Below are 17,189 nucleotides of genomic sequence, written 5' to 3' on the forward strand. Positions count from 1 at the left end.
TTCTAGCTGGCAATCCTTTATTCCTTCAGGTTGAAAGTACTTACAACTTCACATATAGGAAATACAAATAATATAGAAACTAAATAGCAGAGACACAAGCACTAAAAAGCATTAACCAAAACTTGTTTTATGGTAAATACTACCTTTATTTAAAAAAGTTATACATGCTAGAAAAAAGCATAAATGATACATGTAAACAACTGTTTACCAAATACTTAGTTATTTTCCTTGTAAAGGTGCAAATGATCTTTAAATGTAAACACAAAGTTGCCAAACATTTTTGTAGTTGGGGGAGGGAGGAGAAGGTTATTCCTTTTGGTTGTGGTTAAAGTCTTATTCAAAGATTTTCCTGCAAAATACACTGAAAAAAATTGCTCTATGAACACAATGATAAAACTTTGACCACTGAAATTTGTATCATTTTTTTCCTTAAAAATTTTAACTTTTCACCAGAAAGTGCAATTTGAGAGTAGTTAACAGTGGCTTTATAGAATGAAGATAATGATATATAGTTTGTATAAAAGAACCAAGGTTTAATTAATAAAATGCCTCAGTTTTACTCATTAGCATGTACTATTACATGAACTGAAGAATTCATTCCCTTGGAGGCTGTGATTATAGGTCAGCCTCAGCCTCAGCGGGCCTGAGCGTCAAGTGTAAATTGCGCAACAGTATTCACTGCTGGGGAGAAGACGTTTCTCCCTGCTGGTCCTTAGTAGCAATAAGGAAACAAGAAGGAAAGTTGTTTCAGTCAGTAATATTTTTGAGCAAAAAGTCTTGCAGAGTAGCACATGATTCTATCGGAGGATTCTCGACAGCATATAAGAATTGTATAGTGTTTTTACAGAGGCACTGAGCAGAGCTCTGGAGCTATCAGAAATTCTATGAAAATACTATCTTGAAAAAAGACTTTAAATATAGTGGAAAACAAGTTCGTATGGAAGGAAACAAGATGCAAACTTCCACTGATGAAAACTTTAGTGGCTGAGTCCTGGTTTTATCTATCCAATATTCCTTCTGAGTTGTACTATTTAAAATGAGTGTTTCCTTTCTGTTTGTTTGTTTAATATTTTCAAGTCTTCTGGTGCTTAGTGCAAGGATGATGGCCAAATAATACAGTTTGCATCCCTATCTTTGTCACTGGTGGTCCTTGTAAGTAGTGGAGCCAGGTGGATGGAGTGCCTGGCGATAACAACTAGATCGTGTACAGCCCTTCTCCCCTTATTAGTATTTTCAAACTTAGTATCTTAGAAATTAACTTTTGCTGTTTGGGAGTTTTTTACCTTTTTTTCCTATCCTTTTTTTCCTTTTTTAGTGGGAGGAAGGTTAAATCCGAAGCAAAACAGGACGAAACAACAACAAAACCCAACAACAACAACAAAACCTATGATAAATTAAAACCAAAAATAAATATTCTGCACAGAATTGAAAATTTTTGTGCAAAGGTGGCATCTTGCAGTTGAAGTACTTTCACTGTATTTATATTTCCATATGTTGAGGCACCGGCAAAGAATAAAATTTGTTCTAATGTTTTCTTGAGCTGTACAAAGCTCCAAAGTCAAAGCTCTTCAGAATACAGAGGAGCGTATACGACTGTCTTCTAGATGTTCACCATATATGGGATTCACAATGTGTCATTTTAATAACTCCTACACCACCCCCCAGCCGACGGTAATTCATCCCGCCATATAACCTGCAAAGAAAAATAAAATCAGATTTCAAAGTGGAAAAAACACTGTTTCTTCTATAACTTAGATGTTAATAAAACACGTTTTCTATCACAACTAATATTTTTATTCTTTTAAAAGTTAATGTGTTTATTTTGACACAGTGGAAGAGAGAGCATGAGCAGGGGAGGGAGGGGCAGAGAGTGAGGAGAGAGAGGAGAATCCCAAGCAGGCTCCACACTGAGCCCAACACAGGGCTCGGTCTCATGAACTTGTGATCTCGTGACCTGAGCCGAAATTAAGAGTTGGACGCTTAACCAACAGAGACACCCAGGCACCCTGCACAACTAATTTCGCTTCACACATCTCTTCCAAAGATTAGGAGCTGGAATTGAACACTGGCAAGTAGCAGAATTATTTAAGACACTGGCTGAAAAGGTCTCACTTATAGGATACTGTTTTAAGAATAAGAGCATCGTATCCACATTTCGCATCATGACTTTAAAACTTTACACCTAAACTGATTTCGAACAATTACATAGAATCATATATTCTACATTTTTGTGTCTAATTTTGACCATGGCTATATGATTTTCCTACCCACACTTCCCTCTGCCTAAACGGCAACTATTTTTATCCTTTTGTCTTCTATGTCTTCTTACAAGCCTCCTCCTTTATGGAACAAACCTGGATAGGAGTGAATAAGGTCAGCATCGAGTTTGTGAACAAGACCATCTTCAAAAGTACAGATTTTCGGGGCGCCTGGGTGGCGCAGTCGGTTGGGCGTCCGACTTCAGCCAGGTCACGATCTCGCGGTCCGTGAGTTCGAGCCCCACGTCAGGCTCTGGGCTGATGGCTCAGAGCCTGGAGCCCGTTTCCGATTCTGTGTCTCCCTCTCTCTCTGCCCCTCCCCCGTTCATGCTCTGTCTCTCTCTGTCCCAAAAATAAATAAACGTTGAAAAAAAAAAAAAAAAATTAAAAAAAAAAAAAAAAAAAAAAGTACAGATTTCCATGGAAAAGAGGATTAGATCCTTACAGCTGTAAGGTAAAACTGGTTTTAAGTCTGAGACAAAAATGGAGATCGTAATCTCTCAAAAGATGGTTCTTAAGAATTTCCTAAATATTACTTGGTCATATGTTACTAATTCTATTTAGTGATAGTTACTGAGAAACAGGTCATTACATAGGATCATAGTGATTAAGCAGTCAGAAGAAAATTTGGCTATCTTCTCAAATTTCCACTAAAAAAGGAAGCGGAGTGTGTAAGAAAATATGCCACAAGGGGGGAGGGGGCTCCTATTCATAAAAACCTCCTGCTATCTCTCCCTTACCTCTACTGGGTTTTGCTAAAATGTTTACCTTTGCAGTGAGGCCTGCTAGGCTATATTTTAAAGTGGAAACTCCTCCTTGGACACTCCCACCCCCTTTGCTAGTCACCATAGAGCTTCTACCCCTGATATGTTACTTCCAGTCTCAGAGAAGTTTGTTTGGGGTGCCTGGGTGGCTCAGTCAGTTGAGCAACGAACTTTGGCTCAGGTCGTTATCTCATGGTTCATTGAGTTCGAGCCCTGCTTCGGATCCTCTGTCCCCCTCTCTCTCTGCCCCTCCTCCACTTGCACTCTTTCTCAAAAATAAATAAACATTAAAAAAAAAAAAAAAAGAAGTTTGTTTTGTTCACTGTTGTATCCCAGGGTCTAGAACACTCACTCAGTAATACTATCTTTACTTAATGAACCAAGATTGTGAAATGTGATGCAGAAGCCCAAAGTGCTACAATATCTGACTTTTAGTCTGACTTCAGTATTGTGACCAAGTCTTACAGAGACATGAGAGAAGCAGAATCCAAAGCCTGTCATTTAAATATCTGTAAAAGTATGGCTTTCCCAGACATGAAGACTATAAAAAGATCTCAGTACATTCATTAACTGAATCTTCTAGAATGACGAAAAGATCTGGGTGGGTAGTTACGGGCTCAAATTTACAAAATGTCTACTTAGAATGCAGCAGGAATGGACTACGAGACAGACCCTTTTGGAATAAGGACTACAAAGATCTCAGCTTATCTTTCACGTTCATGAAAAAGATCTTTCAGAATGTCTGCTGCCTCACATCCCGGGCCAGACTGGGATCTGTGGTTCCCTTAAATGTATTTAGGCAAATAAGCCAAATTTATTGAGAAAGAAAACCCATGTTGCTTGGAAGGTAAAACTGTTTTCTTAGAAGGCTAATATTTGGAATTAAGTATAGACAGGAGGTACATCCAACCTATAGTATTAACATTTTGTATTAAGTTTGAGAATTAACTATATATTTGACATTTTAAGTTCTTGTAATATTTAAGCAACTCTGGCATATTAAGGCATCTATCAGATTAGTTTTGTGAATCGAATATAAAACGTGTGATTTGAGTAAAGATCTGGACTTACGATTTTGTTTTAAAATTTAAGAGAATTTTGCTAAATTTGTAAAAATTTTTGAAAAAATAAATGCATGAGTTATCTGATTTATGTGAATTTATAAGAAGTACTTAGGAAAGATTTGTTAAGATTGTTAAGACAAGGATTTAAAAGTAAAGTTAATCCTATATAGTTTAACATAGTTAAATCTTAAAAAATGTTTTTTTACATTTATTCATTTTTGAGAGAGAGCATAAGTGGGGGAGGGGCAGAGAGAGAGGGAGACACAGAATCTGAAGCAGGCTCCAGGCTCCCAGCTATCAGCACAGAGCCTGACGTGGGGCTCGAACTCACAAACTGCGAGATCATGACCTGAGCCAAAGTCGGATGCACAACCGACTGAGCCACCCAGGCGCCCCAACATAGTTAAATCTCTTCAATAAAATGTAGACTCCTCCCTAAAAGTGACTGTTAAAATTTAATAGACTTTAAAATAGAATAATAATATATTTAAAAAGATTTTAATTAATTTTTAAAATTTATTTACTTATTTTGAGAGAGAGAGAGAGAGAGAGAGAGAATATGAATCCCAAGCAGGCTCCATGCCAATGCAGGGCTCGATCCCATGACCATGAGATCATGACCCAAGCCGAAATCAAGAGTTGGTCACTTAACCGACTGAGTCATCCAGATGCCCCCACTTGCCATTTGCAACAACATGGATGGAATTGTAGAATATTATGCTAAGTGAAGTCAGTCAGAGAAAGACAGATACCATGTTTTCACTCATATGTGGAACTTGAGAAACTTAACAGAAGACCATGGGGGAAGGGAAGGGGAAAAATAGTTTCAAACAGAGAGGGATGCAAACTGTATGACACTCTTAAATACAGAGAACAGAGGGTAGATGGGGGTCAGGGGGCGGGGAGAGGGGAAAATGGGTGATGGGCATTGAGGAAAGCACTTGTTGGGATGAGCACTGGGTGTTGTATGTTAGCAATGAATCACGGGAATCTACCCCCAAAACCAAGAGCACACTGTATACACTGTATGTTAGCCAACTTGACAACAAATTATATTAAAACAAAATGAAAGTAGGGGCGCCTGGGTTGCTCAGTTGGTTAAGCGACCGATTGCGGCTCAGGTCATGATCTTGCAGTTTGTGAGTTTGAGCCCCGCGTCGGGCTCTGTGCTGACAGCTCAGAGCCTGGAGCCTGCTTCGGATTCTGTGTCTCCCCCTCTCTCTACTCCTCCCCTGCTCACGCTCTGTGTCTTTCCATCTCTCAATAATAAATAAACGTTAAAAAAATAAAAAAAAAAAAGATTTTAAAAGCTTAAAGAAAACCATCAGCTTAAAAATGAAATAAACTATAATTTTTTAAAAGTAACTGCAATTTGTTTTTCCTGGGTATAAAGCTACCTACAAGAACACCAAAACATTGTGACAGATTAGGAGTGAAAGATCTAAGTTCCAATTTTAACTCTGTCGCTAACTTGTTCATTTCATTTCTCAGTGCCTCACTTTCCTCAGCTGCACACGACGAAGCTAGAGAGGAGACTTTCTTTCTGTGTTTGCCATTCTATTTTAAAACTGGACAGTTACTAAAGAGAAGATTTTGTAAGATGTCAGCCACTTTCGAGCAATGAAGTCAAAATAAGCCATCAAATAGGGGTAACTTGGAGCTCTCTTCCTAGTACCACAAAAGCACTTCTCAATGTACTGACCAGCCCGATTCTGACGGTCACGGGCAACCTTATGCTCATGATTTTCCAGTCAGCAGTGAGGTGATCTGCAATGTAGCTTAAACGTTACCTCCATGTATTTGCATCAGGATCAAAAACTTCAATGGTCTTCAAGTACGTTGTGCCATCGAAGCCTCCTACAGCCATGAGCTGCCCATTCACCACTGCCAGGCCAACCTGTAGGACCAAAACATAGTGGCTGCTGAAGAAGCCAGAGAATCACTGGGAAAATTTACACTAGTTTCTACATAAATCTTTACTAAAAGATATTTTTTAAGGCCTTATATTATGGCTTACTTGAATACAGAGAAAAAAGTAATGGCAAAAATCTACTACATTGTTGGAACAATAAAATTATATATTCAATTAAAGTATTTACACGGAGTCAAAAACAGATTTTTAAAAATTTTAGAAAAGCAACACTGGGAGTAGGAACCTCCAAAGGGCTCTCACTTTTCTGGTATCTGCCTGTTCTAATCCACTACCGAAATTGCCACTAAAATTCTGTTTAAAATACCCATGCTGTCACTCTCCTCTAAAAACGAAGCCTCTCTACCACCTAAGTTTAAAGTCCTTATTATGTTGTTTGGGCCCTCCAGAAACCCATAAGAGCCCATTCTAGCCTCACCTCCTTATGTGCCCTATGTTGTAATAATACTGATTTAACTGCTGGTCCCAGAAAATACCACACGTTTTCACACCTCCATACTTTTTTTTTTTTTTTTTTAAGATTTTTTTCTTCTTTTTTTAATTTAAATTTTAGTTGGTTTACATATTGGTTTCAGAAGTAGAATTCAGTGATTCATCACTTCCATACAACACCCAGTGCTCATCACAACAGGTGCCCTCCTTAATACCCATCACCCATCTAGCCCATTTCTCACCCACCTCCCTCCATCAACCCTCAGTTTGTTTTTTTTTAATTTCATTGTCTTTAAAGTATTTTCTTTTTTTAAACAAATATAATTTATTGTCGAATTGGCTAACATACAGTGTGTAAAGTGTGCTTTTGGGTTTTGGGGTAGATTCCCGTGGTTCACCGCTTACCTATACGACACCCAGTGCTCATCCCAACAAGTGCCCTCCTCAATGCCCATCACCCACTTTCCCTTCTCCCCCACCCCCTCATCCACCCTCAGTTTGTTCTCTGTATTTAAGAGTCTCTTATGGTTTGTCTCCCTCCCTCTCTGTTTGTAACTATTTTTTCCCCTTCCCTTCCCTCATGGTCTTCTGTTAAGTTTCTCAAGATCCACATATGCACACCTCCATACTTTTGCACATTGTTCCTTGGCTGGTGTTTTCTCTCCCTCTTTTAGAGAATCTTTTTCTTCTTTTATGGCCTAGTTTACATGTGACTTTCTCTGGTAAGTCTCTTCACTGCCCTAAACACATTAAGCATATTCTCCCATGTTTTCCTATAATGCACGTGCTGTTACTATAATTTTTTTTATAGTTAGCTGTAAACATCTCAAGTTCCTTCACTAAATTGGGAGCTCCTTGATGAGTCATCACACTCATTTTTGCTTTCCTAGCACACGGTAAGCACTTAATAAATATTTGCTAAAAACTGGTACAGCCACTCTGGAAAATAGTATGGAGGTTCCTCAAAAAATTAAAAATAGAACTATCCTACAACCCAGCAATTGCACTCTTAGGTATTTATCCAAGGGATACAGGTGTGCTGTTTTGAAGGGACACATGCACCCCCATGTTTATAGCAGCACTGTCAACAATAGACAAATTATGGAAAGAGCCCAAGTGTCCATCGATGGATGAATGGATAAAGAAAATGTGGTATGTATATACAATGGAATATTACGTGGCAATCAAAAAGAATGAAATCTTGCCATTTGCAACTATGTGGATGGAACTACAGGGTATTATGCTAAGTGAAATTAGTCAGTCAGAGAAAGACAAAAATCATAAGACTTCACTCATATTAGGACTTTAAGACACAGAACAGAGATTCCAGGAAGATGGCGGCGTAGGAGGACGCTGGGCTCACCGCGCGTCCTGCTGATCAATTAGATTCCACCTACACCTGCCTAAATAACCCAGAAAACCGCCAGAGGATTAGCAGAACGGAGTCACCGGAGCCAAGCGCAGACGAGAGGCCCACGGAAGAGGGTAGGAAGGGCGGCGAGGCGGTGCGCGCTCCACGGACTGGCGGGAGGGAGCCGGGGCGGAGGGGCGGCTCGCCGGCCAAGCAGAGCCCCGGAGTCTGGCCTGCAAAAGCGGAGGGGCCTGACGGACTGTGTTCCGACAGCAAGCGCGACTTAGCGTCTGGGAGGTCATAAGTTAACAGCTCTGCTCAGAAAGCGGGAAGGCTGGAGGACAAAGGGAGGGAGAGCTGCTGAGCCCCCGGACGACAGAGCTCAGTTTGGTGGGGAACAAAGGCGCTCGCCAGTGCCATCTCCCCCGCCCATCCCCCAGCCAAAATCCCAAAGAGAACCAGTTCCTGCCAGGGAACTTCCTCGCTCCGCGCAAACACCCAACTCTGTGCTTCTGCGGAGCCAAACCAACGGCAGCGGATCTGACTCCCTCCCGCTGCCACAGGGCCCCTCCTGAAGTGGATCACCTAAGGAGAAGCGAGCTAAGCCTGCCCCTCCTGCCCCTGTGCACCTTGCCTACCCACCCCAGCTAATACGCCAGATCCCCAGCATCACAAGCCTGGCAGTGTGCAAGTAGCCCAAACGGGCCACGCCACCCCACAGTGAATCCTGCCCCTAGGAGAGGGGAAGAGAAGGCACACACCAGTCGGACTGTGGCCCCAGCGGTGGGCCGGGGGCAGACATCAGGTCGGAGTGCGGCCCCGCCCACCAACTCCAGTTATACACCACAGCACAGGGGAAGTGCCCTGCAGGTCCTCACCACGCCAGGGACTATCCAAAATGACCAAGCGGAAGAATTCCCCTCAGAAGAATCTCCAGGAAATAACAACAGCTAATGAGCTGATCAAAAAGGATTTAAATAATATAACAGAAAGTGAATTTAGAATAATAGTCATAAAATTAATCGCCGGGCTTGAAAACAGTATACAGGACAGCAGAGAATCCCTTGCTACAGAGATCAAGGGACTAAGGAACAGTCATGAGGAGCTGAAAAACGCTTTAAATGAAATGCAAAACAAAATGGAGACCACCACAGCTCGGATTGAAGAGGCAGAGGAGAGAATAGGTGAACTAGAAGATAAAGTTATGGAAAAAGAGGAAGCTGAGAAAAAGAGAGATAAAAAAATCCAGGAGTATGAGGGGAAAATTAGAGAACTAAGTGATGCACTAAAAAGAAATAATATACGCATAATTGGTATCCCAGAGGAGGAAGAGAGAGGGAAAGGTGCTGAAGGGGTACTTGAAGAAATAATAGCTGAGAACTTCCCTGAACTGGGGAAGGAAAAAGGCATTGAAATCCAAGAGGCACAGAGAACTCCCTTCAGACGGAACCTGAATCGATCTTCTGCACGACATATCATAGTGAAACTGGCAAAATACAAGGATAAAGAGAAAATTCTGAAAGCAGCAAGGGGTAAACGTGCCCTCACATATAAAGGGAGACCTATGAGACTCGTGACTGATCTCTCTTTTGAAACTTGGCAGGCCAGAAAGAATTGGCACGAGATTTTCAGTGTGCTAGACAGAAAAAATATGCAGCCGAGAATCCTTTATCCAGCAAGTCTGTCATTTAGAATAGAAGGAGAGATAAAGGTCTTCCCAAACAAACAAAAACTGAAGGAATTTGTCACCACTAAACCAGCCCTACAAGAGATCCTAAGGGGGACCCTGTGAGACAAAATACCAGAGACATCACTACAAGCATAAAACATACAGACATCACAATGACTCTAAACCCATATCTTTCTATAATAACACTGAATGTAAATGGATTAAATGCGCCAACCAAAAGACATAGGGTATCAGAATGGATAAAAAAACAAGACCCATCTATTTGCTGTCTACAAGAGACTCATTTTAGACCTGAGGACACCTTTAGATTGAGAGTGAGGGGATGGAGAACTATTTATCATGCTACTGGAAGCCAAAAGAAAGCTGGAGTAGCCATACTTATATCAGACAAACTAGACTTTAAATTAAAGGCTGTAACAAGAGATGAAGAAGGACATTATATAATAGTTACAGGGTCTATCCATCAGGAAGAGCTAACAATTATAAATGTCTATGCGCCGAATACCGGAGCCCCCAAATATATAAAACAACTACTCATAAACATAAGCAACCTTATTGATAAGAATGTGGTAATTGCAGGGGACTTTAACACCCCACTTACAGAAATGGATAGATCATCTAGACACACGGTCAGTAAAGAAACAAGGGCCCTGAATGAGACATTGGATCAGATGGACTTGACAGATATATATAGAACTCTGCATCCCAAAGCAACAGAATATACTTTCTTCTCGAGTGCACATGAAACATTCTCCAAGATAGATCATATACTGGGTCACAAAACAGCCCTCCATAAGTTTACCAGAATTGAAATTATACCATGCATACTTTCAGACCACAATGCTATGAAGCTTGAAATCAACCACAGAAAAAAGTCTGGAAAACCTCCAAAAGCATGGAGGTTAAAGAGCACCCTACTAACGAATGAGTGGGTCAACCAGGCAATTAGAGAAGAAATAAAAAAATATATGGAAACAAACGAAAATGGAAATACAACAATCCAAACGCTTTGGGACGCAGCGAAGGCAGTCCTGAGAGGAAAATACATTGCAATCCAGGCCTATCTCAAGAAACAAGAAAAATCCCAAATACAAAATCTAACAGCACACCTAAAGGAAATGGAAGCAGAACAGCAAAGGCAGCCTAAACCCAGCAGAAGAAGAGAAATAATAAAGATCAGAGCAGAAATAAACAACATAGAGTCTAAAAAAACTGTAGAGCAGATCAACGAAACCAAGAGTTGGTTTTTTGAAAAAATAAACAAAATTGACAAACCTCTAGCCAGGCTTCTCAAAAAGAAAAGGGAGATGACCCAAATAGATAAAACCATGAATGAAAATGGAATTATTACAACCAATCCCTCAGAGATACAAACAATTATCAGGGAATACTATGAAAAATTATATGCCAACAAATTGGACAACCTGGAAGAAATGGACAAATTCCTGAACACCCACACTCTTCCAAAACTCAACCAGGAGGAAATAGAAAGCTTGAACAGACCCATAACCAGCAAAGAAATTGAATCGGTTATTAAAAATCTCCCAACAAATAAGAGTCCAGGACCAGATGGCTTCCCAGGGGAGTTCTACCAGACGTTTAAAGCAGAGATAATACCTATCCTTCTCAAGCTATTCCAAGAAATAGAAAGGGAAGGAAAACTTCCAGACTCATTCTATGAAGCCAGTATTACTTTGATTCCTAAACCAGATAGAGACCCAGTAAAAAAAGAGAACAACCGGCCAATATCCCTGATGAATACGGATGCAAAAATTCTCAATAAGATACTAGCAAATCGAATTCAATGGCATATAAAAAGAATTATTCACCATGATCAAGTGGGATTCATTCCTGGGATGCAGGGCTGGTTCAACATTCGCAAATCAATCAACGTGATACATCACATTAACAAAAAAAAAGAGAAGAACCATATGATCCTGTCAATCGATGCAGAAAAGGCCTTTGACAAAATCCAGCACCCTTTCTTAATAAAAACCCTTGAGAAAGTCGGGATAGAAGGAACATACTTAAAGATCATAAAAGCCATTTATGAAAAGCCCACAGCTAACATCATCCTCAACGGGGAAAAACTGAGAGCTTTTTCCCTGAGATCAGGAACACGACAGGGATGCCCACTCTCACCGCTGTTGTTTAACATAGTGCTGGAAGTTCTAGCATCAGCAATCAGACAACAAAAGGAAATCAAAGGCATCAAAATTGGCAAAGATGAAGTCAAGCTTTCGCTCTTTGCAGATGACATGATATTATACATGGAAAATCCGATAGACTCCACCAAAAGTCTGCTAGAATTGATACATGAATTCAGCAAAGTTGCAGGATACAAAATCAATGTACAGAAATCAGTTGCATTCTTATACACTAACAATGAAGCAACAGAAAGACAAATAAAGAAACTGATCCCATTCACAATTGCACCAAGAAGCATAAAATACCTAGGAATAAATCTAACCAAAGATGTAAAGGATCTGTATGCTGAAAACTATAGAAAGCTTACAAAGGAAATTGAAGAAGATTTAAAGAAATGGAAAGACATTCCCTGCTCATGGATTGGAAAAATAAATATTGTCAAAATGTCAATACTACCCAAAGCTATCTACACATTCAATGCAATCCCAATCAAAATTGCACCAGCATTCTTCTCGAAACTAGAACAAGCAATCCTAAAATTCATATGGAACCACAAAAGGCCCCGAATAGCCAAAGGAATTTTGAAGAAGAAGACCAAAGCAGGAGGCATCACAATCCCAGACTTTAGCCTCTACTACAAAGCTGTCATCATCAAGACAGCATGGTATTGGCACAAAAACAGACACATAGACCAATGGAATAGAATAGAAACCCCAGAACTAGACCCACAAACGTATGGCCAACTCATCTTTGACAAAGCAGGAAAGAACATCCAATGGAAAAAAGACAGCCTCTTTAACAAATGGTGCTGGGAGAACTGGACAGCAACATGCAGAAGGTTGAAACTAGACCACTTTCTCACACCATTCACAAAAATAAACTCAAAATGGATAAAGGACCTGAATGTGAGACAGGAAACCATCAAAACCTTAGAGGAGAAAGCAGGAAAAGACCTCTCTGACCTCAGCCGTAGCAATCTCTTACTCGACACATCCCCAAAGGCAAGGGAATTAAAAGCAAAAGTGAATTACTGGGACCTTATGAAGATAAAAAGCTTCTGCACAGCAAAGGAAACAACCAACAAAACTAAAAGGCAACCAACGGAATGGGAAAAGATATTTGCAAATGACATCTCGGACAAAGGGCTAGTATCCAGAATCTATAAAGAGCTCACCAAACTCCACACCCGAAAAACAAATAACCCAGTGAAGAAATGGGCAGAAAACATGAATAGACACTTCTCTAAAGAAGACATCCGGATGGCCAACAGGCACATGAAAAGATGTTCAGCGTCGCTCCTTATCAGGGAAATACAAATCAAAACCACACTCAGGTATCACCTCACGCCAGTCAGAGTGGCCAAAATGAACAAATCAGGAGACTATAGATGCTGGCGAGGATGTGGAGAAACGGGAACCCTCTTGCACTGTTGGTGGGAATGCAAATTGGTGCAGCCGCTCTGGAAAACAGTGTGGAGGTTCCTCAGAAAATTAAAAATAGACCTACCCTATGACCCAGCAATAGCACTGCTGGGAATTTATCCAAGGGATACAGGAGTACTGATGCATAGGGGCACTTGTACCCCAATGTTCATAGCAGCACTCTCAACAATAGCCAAATTATGGAAAGAGCCTAAATGTCCATCAACTGATGAATGGATAAAGAAATTGTGGTTTATATACACAATGGAATACTACGTGGCAATGAGAAAAAATGAAATATGGCCTTTTGTAGCAACGTGGATGGAACTGGAGAGTGTGATGCTAAGTGAAATAAGCCATACAGAGAAAGACAGATACCATATGGTTTCACTCTTATGTGGACCCTGAGAAACGTAACAGGAACCCATGGGGGAGGGGGAGGAAAAAAGGAAAAAAAAAAAAAAAAAAAAAGAGGTTAGAGTGGGAGAGAGCCAAAGCATAAGAGACTGTTTAAAACTGAGAACAAACTGAGGGTTGATGGGGGGTGGGAGGGAGGAGAGGGTGGGTGATGGGTATTGAGGAGGGCACCTTTTGGGATGAGCACTGGGTGTTTTATGGAAACCAATTTGGACAATAAATTTCATATATTATAAAAAATAAAAAATAAATAAATAAATAAATAAATAAATTAAAAAAAAAAAAAAGACACAGAACAGATTAACATAAGGGAAGGGAAGCAAAAATAATATAAAAACAGGGAGGGGGACAAAACATAAGAGAGTCTTAAATATAGAGAACAAACAGAGAGTTGCTGGAGGGGTTGTGAGAGGGGGGATGGGCTAAAAGGGTAAGGGGCATTAAGGAATCTACTCCTGAAATCATTGTTGCATTATATGTTAACTTGGATGTAAATTTAAACAAATAAACAAATAAATATTTGCTAAATCATCAGAATGTAGCAGTGAGAACAATAGGAGTGTGACTAAGAAGCTGTTAGCCACCCGTAATAAAGAGCCACAGGCATGGGAATGCTTTGACCTGCCGATGCCTACCAGTGGTATTCCCTGATTGTGCGAACCAGAATTTACTCCCTTCTATCCTCACATCATGGACTCTTTAACTACTGCTGGCTTTTCCCACCTGTTGTCCGACATCGATGGACTCTTGAGACAATCAGTGGTTTATGGATTACAGTTCCCTCTGAAGCAAACGTCCTAGGATGGATGAATTCTGTACTTCACCCTGAAAGTCTCGTGTAGTCACAGGTCATCCATGGTCTAGAACTTGACATAGGTCAGCCTGACCAGGTCTAGACTACAGATGGGATAGACTCAAACCTATCTGTGGGGACTGGTGGTGGGGCCAGGTATGTTTCTGCCTCAACATTTGAATTGGTGTGCCAACTACTTAGAATATTACCTAGAAACTAGTTAGAAATTAGTTAGGAATATTTAGCTCTAATTGAGAGGGATGAATATGGGTGAAGTTAGATAAGGTAGTGGATAAGATAGGGCAATGTCTTTTAGGAAAACAACTGATGAAAGATAAATCACAAAGAATAATTCTATCATTAAAGATATAATTGACTGAGATATTTAACCACCAGAGATAACAGCAATTAAGAGAAATTACTTTTTTTTCCAGTACAAAAGCAGCAGGGGTTGTTTTGCCTAAATAGTGCACCTCCTTACTGTCCCGGTATTTTACAGATCAGAGCTCTCCCACACAACCGTCTCTTGGTGCTTTTTCCCCAAGTTTTCAGTAGCGAGGCACTTACTCCACTACGGCGGGATGTCATAGCCACCACTGGAGACCACTGGTTAGTTCTGGGGTTGTATCTCTCAGCGCTGCTAAGCTCTGTAGTATCATCTCTACCTCCTACGGCATAGATCATGTCCTGATACACTGCACAGCCTAGGTGTTTCCTCCGGGTCCCCATAGGGGCTATGGTGTGCCATCTGTTTTCCTGAGGATTGTAGCGCTCCACTGTAGGGGGAAAAGTAGTAAGTGACCATTCAACCATTTCTTCTCACCTCTAGTTTTCCTCATAGCCATTAAAATTTTGTGATAACACATATTTTTGATACACAATCTGATTTTTGCTTCTGAGACGGACTTGTATATCTTTCCACAATACCAATATAATCTCATCAGGGACGGGCTTGGTTTGGGTATGGTATGGTGGAAAGGTGCCTCAGTTCTAGTTCTGACAATATGACTCATGGCCTCACCTTATCCTTTTTTTTTTAAGTAGTTTTCACGCCTAGCATGGAGCCCAACTTGGGGCCTGAACTCATGACCCGAGCTGAGATCAAGAGCCGGACACCTAACTGACTGAGCCACCCAGGCGCCCCCACCTTATCTTTAAATGAGGAGACCGGACTGTAAGACCTGTAGGCACCATTCCATACTACTAATTTATTGTCATGATCAGACAGCTTCTGTGCTCTCATACCCCTTTGCCTGTATTCTTACTGCACTATAAGCAGAAGACAAGATAAGTGACAATGAATCTGATGCGGGTGCCACACTAACAATATCCTTGGGCAAAAATATCCATTATCTCTAAAGAGAGAGGACTAACACATAAACCAGCTTACAGCTGTAAGTTTTTATTTATTCTTAGATTATAATACAGGTTTGTTTGTTTTGGTTTTTAAGGAGAGATGGTTGGGGGTGGGGCAGGGAAATAATCCTATTGGGAAAACAGTTCTTTTATTCATTATAAATTCCAAAGCTTGCAAAGAGAAAGGAGAAAGAAATATTTGGGGAATACAGAACACTATGGCTGCAGAAGGAGCTGACGAAGAGCTGAGAGTTGTACTCTTTTAGGGGGCAAATAATTTTCAATTATTTAAATAAATATATTATTATATAAATTATTTAAATTTTGTAATTTATATTTGTAATTTAAAATTATAGGATCACCTGGATTTTTATACTTTTTTGTAGGGTGACTCTCCTGAGGAATATGCTGCTTTGGGGGAACCACATTGACCTTGGAAGGGACTCACCTGTGTTGAGTGGAGATGTCCCATCAGAGCCACCTACGGCATATAAGAACCCTCCTAACACAGCCACGGCCACGCCTAGTCTTCTGGTGCTCATAGAAGCCACTCGAGTCCATTTGTTTTCCTTTGGATCATACCTGCAGTGAGGGAGAAACCAAAGACTGCACGCCTGTTTTGATTAAGTGAGGCCTTTTTCATAAGATGTGAAACCATGCTGAAGATATGTTGGATACATGCTATGGTCACATGCACAGCGAGAATCTAACATATTTTACTTGGTTATTAGGAAGAGAAATCTTAGAGTTTGTGCCTGTGTCTGTTATTCAGCTGTTTCCTATACTCTGCCTTGTGATGCTAGGGCTAGAACTCTGAAAAGAGCATTTCTCCTCAGCCAAGCTGGCTCTCTGTTAGATTGTGCTGAGAGGAAGGACCAGACGCTGGAAGTCCAGGGCAGGAGAAGGGACAGGCTCCTTTCTGTGTGTTTGCCAACCCTGTCAACCTTGTCTCAGCAAAGGCCCTTTCGCTCTGACGGAACCAGCGAATTGCAGCTTCTAGCCTTTTCCTGGCATTTCTAAAACTAGCCTTGTTGTGCCTCTTGGAGGTCTTAGTCATGGCTCTGTGAGGCACCTCCTCTGAGCTCCTGAGGTAAGAGTACCACAGCTGTGCAAGTCACCCCCAAACTTAGGGATTCAAAAATAATTTTATTAACTCTCCTGTTTCCATGAGTCAGGAATTTGGGAAGGGCCTCACAGGGAAGTTCTGGCTCAGGTGTCTGGCTGCTCTCAGGCTGGGGCTGAGGCTGGAAGGGCAGAATGCTAAGGCAGCTAGGGGCTGGCCAGGCATCTCTCCAAGTAGCCTCAGGGTCTCTCCACGTCGGCTCATCTGGGCTTCCTCTCAGCATGGCAACCTCAAGCAGCTCAAGGCCTCAAAGGTGCCCCAAGAGATCCAAGTGAAAGATGTATCACCTTTTATGACCTAGCCCCAGGAGTCAAATACTGCCACTGTTGGGGTTCTTGCAAGGCGACCTAGAATCAAGGGAGGAAACATAAATCCCACCTCTCAGTAAGAAGAGTGTCAAAGTCAAATTATATGAAGAGCATGTGAAATGGCAGGTATTGTA

The 17,189-nt window shown here is 40.9% G+C and overlaps 1 protein-coding gene across 1 annotated transcript in view; it reads right to left on the reverse strand.

The window, feature by feature from the left end:
• KLHL20 (kelch like family member 20) overlaps nucleotides 1-17,189 on the reverse strand; it is a 71,613-nt gene continuing 54,424 nt past the window's right edge. The window contains exons 9-12 of the mRNA XM_045452875.1: nucleotides 16,073-16,206; nucleotides 14,836-15,044; nucleotides 5,877-5,983; nucleotides 1-1,693 (exon numbers count right to left, since the gene is read on the reverse strand). Coding sequence (XP_045308831.1) covers nucleotides 1,609-1,693; nucleotides 5,877-5,983; nucleotides 14,836-15,044; nucleotides 16,073-16,206 — 535 coding nt within the window. The 3' untranslated portion in view covers nucleotides 1-1,608. The remainder of the gene's footprint in view (nucleotides 1,694-5,876; nucleotides 5,984-14,835; nucleotides 15,045-16,072; nucleotides 16,207-17,189) is intronic.

Source organism: Leopardus geoffroyi, chromosome C3, assembly GCF_018350155.1.
Source record: "Leopardus geoffroyi isolate Oge1 chromosome C3, O.geoffroyi_Oge1_pat1.0, whole genome shotgun sequence".
Classification (NCBI taxonomy): domain Eukaryota; kingdom Metazoa; phylum Chordata; class Mammalia; order Carnivora; family Felidae; genus Leopardus; species Leopardus geoffroyi.